A 9,635-nucleotide genomic window follows, 5' to 3' on the forward strand; every position below is an offset into this window, starting at 1 on the left:
TGGGGGCTGTAGTCCCTCTCCGGAGCCGCCCCGGAGGCCGCTCCCGCGTGGTGCTTAATGAACCTAGGGGCTGTTTATCGAACATTTATAAAATTATACATGTTTCTTTTCCGGGTTAAGTATAGGTGGCCCCTCCACCTTGGACAAAGTTGGTAATAGTTTGTCAAATCCAAAATTTATAAGACGCGTCACGAAAATTGAGTCCATACATCCCTACATACTATCTGCCATAGTCAGACTGTTCACCCGCTCACAAGCTTTTGTCCCCCTTCTCTGTGCAGCCGCTTCTAGCCCTACAATAAGTTTATTAAATTCATTATTATTTACAAATTACATTCAGTAACCCACGCTTTACTGGCGAATATATGTACAATGTCCACAGAAGAAAATAGTGCCCTATTTGATAATCAGCGAGCGACCTTTTCTTGTCGGGAACCAGAGAGTCCAAGTTCTTTCGATAATTCATAATTGTCCAAGTGCCACTTTCCACGTGCACTGATCAGAAATCCCATAAATCGGATGGTACTGGCATTAGTTAGTTCTTGTACTTGATTTTTCAAATGTTGACATTTCTTAACTTTTTCTGCTGCTGCATCTTTCAAAGATGTTAACTTGCTTTCGTATCTTACTGTTATATCCACCACCAAGGCTTGGTTTTCTTTAACAAATACCAAGGCTGGCTTATACAACTCATTTTTCTCATCTCTCAACAACAGTTCCAGGAATACCACCCAGTCCTTCTTTTTCACCTCTTACTTTCCACGTGCACCGATCAGAAATCCCATAAATCGGATGGTACTGGCATTAGTTAGTTCTTGTACTTGATTTTTCAAATGTTGACATTTCTTAACTTTTTCTGCTGCTGCATCTTTCAAAGATGTTAACTTGCTTTCGTATCTTACTGTTATATCCACCACCAAGGCTTGGTTTTCTTTAACAAATACCAAGGCTGGCTTATACAACTCATTTTTCTCATCTCTCAACAACAGTTCCAGGAATACCACCCAGTCCTTCTTTTTCACCTCTTCCACCAGTAGTTCACATAACTGGTTGTGTCTCTTAATCCTCGCATCCTGGACCGCTGGACAGTAGCCAATAATATGGGAAATGTATTATTATTCAATAATATTGAAACGTCCGCCAGTGACTCGGCGGCCTTCCCACCACCGGCATGGTCCCTCGGGCAACGCACAGCAAACTGCGGGTCACGGCCAGAGTTACCACTGCAAGGGTGCCGCTGCCTTCATAGAATCATAGAATCGATCATAGAATCATCAGCCTTCCTTGATGCAACTTCAGACCATCCCCCCTCGTCCCATCGCCCATTACCAGGGAGAAGAGGCTGACCCCCACCTCGCTACAGCCTCCTGTCAGGCAGTTGTAGAGGGCAATAAGGTCTCCCCTCAGCCTCCTCTTCTCCAGGCTAAACACCCCCAGCTCCCTCAGCCGCTCCTCATCAGCCTTGTGCTCCAACCCCTCACCATCTTCGTTGGTCTCCTCTGGATGCATTCAAAGACCTTCATATCCTTCTTAAATTGTTATTGTTGTCTTCTAATTCTGAAACTGTTAGAAGAGTCCCTGGTTTGGTTTTGGCCCAGGCCAGCTAGCTCTCTCCCATCCACATTTCAGGAGGCAGCACGGGTTGAAAACCAAGAACAGGCTTGGACAAGTTGCAGTTTAATAGGCTGTTCTGTGCCAGTTTTCTTCTCCACCAAACAGCAGCCCCAGGCACACCTAAATTACTGGAGGGGACATTGGTGTTAGTGAAAGGGGCTTTGGACGGATGGAGGGATGCACTGTGTTGGTGCATCCTACTGTGTTTTATTTTTGAGCTGGGAAAGGACATTAGGAAAAATTTCTTGACCAAAAGGGTTGTCAAGCATTGGAACGGGCTGCCCAGGGAAGTGGTTGAGTCCCCGTCCCTGGAGGTATTTAAAAGATGGGTAGATGAGGTGCTCAGAGACATGGTGGAATGGCAGGGTTAGGTTAATGGTTGGACTTGATGACCTTAAGGGTCTTTTCCAACCTAAACAATTCTATGATTCTATGACACAGGGATGGTCAAGTTCTAGGACCTGGGAGCGCTTCCCGGTAGTGTTTAGTTTGCTAGTAGAGAATTTACCAAAATGTTTTCTTAATATTTATCAATCTCACAGAGAAGAATCCATCACAGGGAAAACAGACATTAGGGGCATGTATAATATTTCATTACCAGTCTTTGAGTCTCATGGCAGAACAAATGCTTCAGCAAAAGCCACGTTCAATTCTGCCTGCCTTGGGTCTTCAGCTTGAGACGCAGAGGCTGGAGCAGCAGATGCGATGGTGCCAGGGAAGGCTCCCAGCAGAGGAATGCAACATCTCTGCTGTTATACTGCAACAGCAGCCTGTGGCAGAGTTTTGGCCCAAGGCTGGGGACTGGTTAGCGCTCTCCCGCAGCTCGTGAGCTCCTGCTATGCAGTTTGGAAGCACCCATCATGTTCTGGAGAGGGAGCATGCACGTGGACTTTTCCATGCCAGCTGGCCTTTGTGCCAAGGAAATATTCCAGGAAGGTTTAAGGTATTAGTGTAAGCGGAGCAAGGGAGTATGTCAGAATGGCATGCTGAGACCTACCCCCATGCTGCCTTCAAGAACAGGTTTCTTTCTTCAGTATTTCAGCAGGTTCTGTGGCTCTGGATCAAGCTGGATTGTGTGTTTGAGCATAGCGTAGTTGTTAGTACATCACCAAGCACGTCTTGATAACCGGCCTGCGCGTTGCAAGCAGCAGTGATGATGGGTTGGGGGAGTGTGTAGAGAGCCATTACTGAAGGTAGTTTGTCTCGACATTGCCATTGTACCACCGCTTCCCACCACTCAGAAGGTCCCACCCTCATGGTCTGCAGATGAACAACACCATGCGCCTGTGCAAGGCCCAAGGCGCGAAAAAGGTAGATGTCCTAAGGAGACAGCACGTATGGCACGAACTGCACGTATGCCAGTGTGATCTGCGCATGAGCAAGGGACCCCAACCCCTATAAAAGGAGTGTGTGTGCTCCAGTAAGGGGGCTCTTTCCCGTCTTCGTGCCTTCCCTTTGGACCTCTTGGAACCCACCTCAACAAAGCCAGCATCGCGTGGACTGAACCCAGTAGCAGACGGGGGCGCTGGAGCATCGACTATGCCACAGACAGAGGCGCTAGAACATCGCTGGACCTGGGGAGGTGGTAGCTAGTCCTCTCTTTCTATCTCTCTTGTTCACCCCGTCCTCCCTGACGTAAACCCGCTCCCTTTCTAGCTCTCCTTTTCTCTCGTCCCCCCTTTTTTTTCCCTTGGTTCTTCCCCTTGGCCTTTCCCCATTCACCTCCTCTGTTACCTCCTCACATGGTTCCATCCTCCCTCCACGTCGAAAATAAAGTTGAAAGGTTGTACGACATTTCACCGGATTTAGTGTCTTAATCTCGTTCTTGGGATCGTATCGAAACCTCCCCAACATTGGATCGGGACAGAGTGTTACAAAAGTCATTACGGTGGTGGCTGCTGTAGAGTCTAAACATATCAGTGAGCTGCCTGTCAGACCTGTTGAACGCTTTCTTCTAGGACCAACTTCAGCTGAGTAACATTAACTCAGAAGTAGCCTGTTTGAGGTAACCAAATTTAGTGGCCTTCAGGACCAAGGGGGTCTGTCCCATCCCAGTCTGGCAGAAGGAGGCTGCTTGCAGAACATATGCGTGTGTCCGCTCACTCACCTCACCAGCCCACTCACAGTCACTGGTCTCTCAAATATTTGCATGCACCCTAAGTCCATCCAATACCTACACCCAGAGAGCCGGGCACCAGCTCCAATGCTGGGTTTTCCCAGATGCTGGTCTCTTCCTGTTGACCAGTTTGACGTGTGCTAGTGGTTCACATGTGCACATAATGTGAGTCCCTCAAATAGCCGGTTTGTCCAGTAGCTGGCACCCAGACCCTTGGGTCCCTTAGACCTCTCAACTTAGTTTTGAATCCTTAACTCCAAACCTGTTTTCAGCCATTATCTTCATGTCATGTGTCCAGATCCCGCCTTTACTGATCACAGACCTTGATGAACCAACCCAAGGCAAAATGAACCCAGTCAGGGAGTTAGGAGTGGCCACTGAGTTTCACTCACTCAAAATCCTTTTCATCCTAGCCCTGGGAGAGTTGCTAGAAGAAATGTACAGAGAAACGATTAAAAGGTAACTGAATTTTGATCCAGAGCAATGTAAGTTAAAAAAAGGTGCTTGATAAAAAAAAAAAAAAAAAAAAAAAAAAAAGGCAGTAATAGAGTTCAGCGCAGATTTAGGAATAAGATAGGGACAATGGGCATAGAACAACATGGATTAAGAGAAGTTCAGGATCAGGACTGGGGCCAGCATTCAGGTGAGAAGAGTCCAGGGAGACAACGGTCTGGGGGAGAGACCATAAACAAGCTTGGCTGATAAGGAGCATGTCTGCCTTGAGTCAAGACCTAGCACATTCACGGAAATGAGTAAGAAACCCAAGAGGAAACCCATGACTGTTTCATCAGGTTTCTTGTGGCTGGTCTGGATGTGATAACCATTTGCAATAGTAACCTTCCCTTAACCGTCACATGTTGATGCTACTCACAATCTGTTCGTGTTGCTGCAGTCTGTTCTGAGGCTGACTTGAGCTCATGTTATAGCTGAGGAAACCTATCATCAGTTTTTTCTGGAAGCATCCTTTCCATCCCTCCTCTGACTGTCTGTCACACTTCTCAGGCAGTTTAAGGGCTGCATAGGTACCACATCTAAACACATTGGATTCACTGAGACCTCTTCTGTCTTTGTCTTCATCACAGAAAACTTTCTCTCTTCATTCTTGGCTCTTCACTCCATCGTGAGACTCATGGCTAGACCAAAGGGTGTTTTAACCAGGCCACACCATTGCATCTGCTTGTGACAGAGATGGCTTTTGGCATCCTTAACCTGATGTAAGAGCCAAAACCAGTTTGAGGTGTTCTTCCATATGCTCTGTTCATAGTAAATCGTATCTTTGGGAGGTGTTGGAGCCATGCCCACCTCTGCTTCTTAATGACCTTGCAGTCAAGGACAATGAGAAAGGGATAGTGGTTGCCAATGAGATGCCAAAATAAGAGAACCAGGAAATACCCTGTTAGAGGAAAAGATTCACCCTGTAAAGAATCTGCTATTCAGCATCTGGTAATGGGGACTCTGGCAGTCATCTCTGGCACACCTACTACTTCAGAAGACTGTGACGTGTTGGAGAGGGTGCTGCCTCAAGGATCCTGCTTGGGTCTGTTGGTGGTCAATCCAGCCTTCAGTGCAAGGAGCATTGTGCCCAGGAGCTCAGCAGTGATAGTGATGAGAAGCTGCTCATTTAGGCAGGGGTGACATATGCATTCAGATGTTGTTGGTCTCAGATACTACTGAGCAGGGTAACTGAGAGTTATTTTTTCTTCTAAGACATTGACCTGCTTTGCTGCTTTCTCTACCCATCTGTTGCCCTCGAGGAGATGGGTGTGTTCTGTTGCCCAATACTGCAAGCCAGTGCAGGTTACAGAATCTGGCAGAGGAGCCCAAGGGGGGTACCCGAGGATCCTCCTCAGGATGTAGGAGCCTTCTGATTCCCATGTGCTTAGAACAAATCACAGTCCAGGAACACAGGAGGACACATGTTGGAACACATGCAATGATGACCATCTCCAAATCTTCATCTGAAATGTTTTGTTTCCTCCAGATAGTTGTTTCACTACGCATGACATGCTGGCCTGGAAACCAAAAGGATGTCTTGGAGTTGTGAAGGAACTGGGGAACATGGGGGGGTTTATGTCTTGGTAGCTGGTGGGAGGTATCCCAACACACTCTGAGGCTATGATCTGTAAAAAAATAAAATAAAAAATAGTCAAGTCACCCTCAGGATCTTATTTCCAACATTTTTGTCCATGGGGATTGGTAACAGTAGGAGACATTCTCGTCTGTCTTACCTGGACTCTTCACTATGATGCGGTGCATGAACATGGAAGCTAAGGGAACAAGGACTGGCTTTGCCTGACAAAGTTCTGTTTCCGCACAGAATTCAATCTGTGTCATCATTAATACTTTTCCAGATTTTGGCTGGGATGACAGTTTCTTTTTCATGAGTCTGTCTTCCAGAGTTATAAACAGGCTGATAGACAGGACAGTCCGGAACCACAGGACTCTTCTCTATTTCCCCTGTTGAAAAACGTTATGTGTTTTCGTAACTGTGACTGGCTTAGGGTTATGAGGTGCTAGGGCATAAATTCATGGTATCTTCAAAAGCATGAGAAGCAAGGGGGTTTGTTTGGGGGTTTGTTTGTTTGTTTTGTTTTGTGGACTGGAATGCTATTAAGAGACAATTCTGGTCTATGTCTACAAAAGTAGAAAACCCTTTCCCTCAGCTCCCACCCCATTTCAGAGCATTTTCTTGAAAACGATTATTTTGGTCCACTAGCCAAGCTATGCCTTGGAGCAGAAGACAGCAATTGTATTGGGCAGAGACTACTTGGCAAGCTGAGTCTCCCCAGACATCCAGATTAGTCTGGAAGGCACTTGCATGAACGAATGAGGCTCCACTCACCCACCATGCTGCCAGCTGGATATGCAGAGGAGCAGCCGACAAGCCTGGGACAGTTGCCTGACAATTAAAAGGCAGCGTATAACCTGGACAAACATCTAAGGGCATTTTGCTCAACTAACTTAGGAGAAGTGGTTGTGGACCTTAACATCAACTTCTCGACTTTAATGTCAATCTGAATTCTGTGACTAAGAATGTAAATTCTACTATGTAAATTTAAGATGCGAAGTCTCCAGCTTTCTTCACACATGCCTTAGTGCTGTTAGGAATGACACTGCAAGAGGTAGTCCTATGTGTGTACTGATCAAAAAAAAATGGAAGAACTGGAAGCTCCTAACTATATCCTGGCCAGTAGGTTTCATTTCTGCTGTAGGTGAATGCTTGATTGGAAATAAAGGTAAACATAATAGACCAGACAATTCCGTTTCCAATTTACTCACTGATTTACATGCTAACCCCGTCAGTCATGAGATGCTCACCTTCAGAGTCCCATGGGGATCAAGGAACCCGTTAGCCTTTTCAGTACCAAGCCTGAATTGCTATGTTCAGTGAGAGCAGAGTGCCAGCAATCTTTGTGCAGCATATATCCTTCAGGTTTTTCTGCACCCAGCATCTATAGCTTTAACAGCACATGGATGAAGAATGGCTGATCATGTTGTGCTTCAACAAGGCAGGACCGGTGTTCCTGAAATTTGCAGCCATGCTTTTGTGGCAAAGGTACACATGCAATTTCTATTCCACAGCTAAAGAATATTTTTGGATACCTTGCTGATTCTGAGCTCTCACATAAAAACATCTGCTAATAACATTTTTTGTAATCTCCATTTGGCGAGGTAACTCTATCCCATCCTGAAAGACAATGACCAGGCCTCAGTTATTCATGTCTTCCTCACCTTCTCGCTGGGCTGGGAAATGTGAAATGTTTTGGGCACAAAGCCTTTAGCGCTTACGAAATTCCAAGTACACCAGAACTCTGCAGTGTATCCCATCAGCAACACATGCCTGTGTGAACACACAAAAACCTTTCTAAGGTTCTCTATTCGAATTTCATGCAGGATCAAGGCTTTCGCCTTTGTTTTCAAAGAACTTTGTGGCTTGGACCCAGAACATTTAAAAGATTGCCTGTGTTTCTGGGAGGGAAACCACAATTAATGTAATGAAGCTTTCTGCAATAACAGGACAGTTCAGCTGGACAGAAGAGACCAAACTTTCTCAGAGGCTAACGTGAGATTCTGGAGTGAATTCCCCCAGGAAGCACAGATCATCACAAACCTTCCCCAACTTCCAGTCCCACTGCAAAGCACATTCTTTTGGTTTTGTTTCTTCTGGTATAAATACACAGCAACAATAAAAACAAAACAGGACACTTTTTCCACTAGGGAGAGAAAAAGAAAAACCACCACCTGACAGATGTTAGTTGTGTCATTTGGACGGCACTCAGATACATGGATGACACTGAGACAGAGGAACTTGGCATAAAAGAGGTAGAATAGACCTACAGTGTAAATTTACATGAATTCATATTGCCACAGGCACCTGTCCCCTGGAAACTCGTGTGAGGTTGCCAAACTGAGTTCACGCAGGTCACAGAACAGCTGTAAATCCTAAGTGAATCTACTCAAGAAACAAGGAGTTCCATCAACAGCATTAGTTAGGGTAGATTCTCTGCTGTTACAAAGCTCAAAAGCTTCAGTCTTTGTCCCAGTCAAGATATTCACAGCATCTCTGACTTCTGCCCAGCTCTATGAAATCTGTTGGGACTTAAGTGGCTTTGAGACTAATCTCCCTCTCTCAAAGTTGGCTGAAAGCGGCCACTTCTGGTTCTAAACATCCAAAGGAGGCAAGAGACACAGAGACACTGATGACACAAACTCTGCATAAGAAATCATGCTAAAACATCTACACAGAAAAATGACAATGTGTTCTGTAAAGCCAGCTTTATTAGAATAGGAAAATAATATAGAAAAATAAAGGGTTCTGGTAAACACAAGATCAAATAAGCTAACATTTCACTGGGAGCTGAAACCTTGTGATAACAAACCTACTGAACACATATTTAACAAGCAAACCACCAACAGGTAAACATTTATATGTAAACTGTGCTTTTGGTAATTTCAGAAATAATCGTCAAGGACTAGCATTGCAGCAAGATTTTTGTTTTAAATAACCCGTCAACAGTTTTTAGAGAAAATATAACTGTTCTCTTTGTCTCTCAAAGTACGCCTGAAGCTATAAAACCAGTACAAATCTTTTCCTAATATCAAAAACAGAGTGTTAGATCCAGCCAGGTAAAAAACCTAAAGTGCTTAAGAACACTATTAAAATAACTCTATTAAAAACTTACCTATATTAAAAATATATTACCTTTAAAGGCTGTTCTAGCCAGAACTTAAATCTTTAAACACAGTGCTTACAGTATACAAATGTAGAGGTTTTCAGACATAACTATTGGTATATTAGAGGCTGGCTGAGTTAAAAACCTTATCGTTAATGGCGCCATCCAGTCATGCAGATTTGTGGTATTTCTGAGCGATGCCGTAAGGAACGTGCGCAGCTATGGTGCCTAATTTCTGTGCTCCTTCGATGTGAAACATCTGGTCATCAAAGAAAATGTGAGGGCGGATTTTGACCAGGATCGGTCCTTTAGGAGCTCCTGCTAGGAAAAGTGCCTCATCAATCTCCAGGCCCCAGCTACGAAGAGTCTTCAGCACTCTGGCTCCAGAGCTCGCCGCACTTCTGGCTGTGACCAGGAAGGTTCTTATGGGACAATTTAATCGTTCGTTTTTTGCATAGAACTTCTTCTGGAGTTTCCCTAGGTCTTCCAGAAAACCTTTCAAAGGACCCTGAGTATGAAATACCAGAAGCATATTTAGTATTTGTCCACAGATCCCAAAATCACTCTTTTGCTTTATTCCAGATTAGCCAGTTAGTTATATACAGAATTCCTTACCTAATGCTATGCTACTCAGCACATTTTCTATGTAATGTGTCCAAATGGGTCTGCACCCTCACAAGGAATTCACACATTGGAAAAAAGTTAAAACCAAAATCCTGCATGGCCTGTTC

General features: G+C 44.8%; 1 protein-coding gene across 1 annotated transcript in view; it reads right to left on the minus strand.

Annotated features, from left to right (window-relative positions):
* Positions 1–8,507: 8,507 nt before the first annotated feature.
* Positions 8,508–9,635, minus strand: part of LOC104128941 (cytosolic 5'-nucleotidase 1B) — a gene marked incomplete at its 5' end in the record, with an annotated part of 7,645 nt that continues 6,517 nt past the window's right edge. Inside the window, one exon of the mRNA XM_035897187.1 lies at positions 8,508–9,412. Coding sequence (XP_035753080.1) covers positions 9,074–9,412 — 339 coding nt within the window. The remainder of the gene's footprint in view (positions 9,413–9,635) is intronic.

This window comes from Egretta garzetta, unplaced genomic scaffold, assembly GCF_000687185.1.
Source record: "Egretta garzetta isolate BGI_Z169 unplaced genomic scaffold, ASM68718v1 scaffold607, whole genome shotgun sequence".
NCBI lineage: Eukaryota > Metazoa > Chordata > Aves > Pelecaniformes > Ardeidae > Egretta > Egretta garzetta.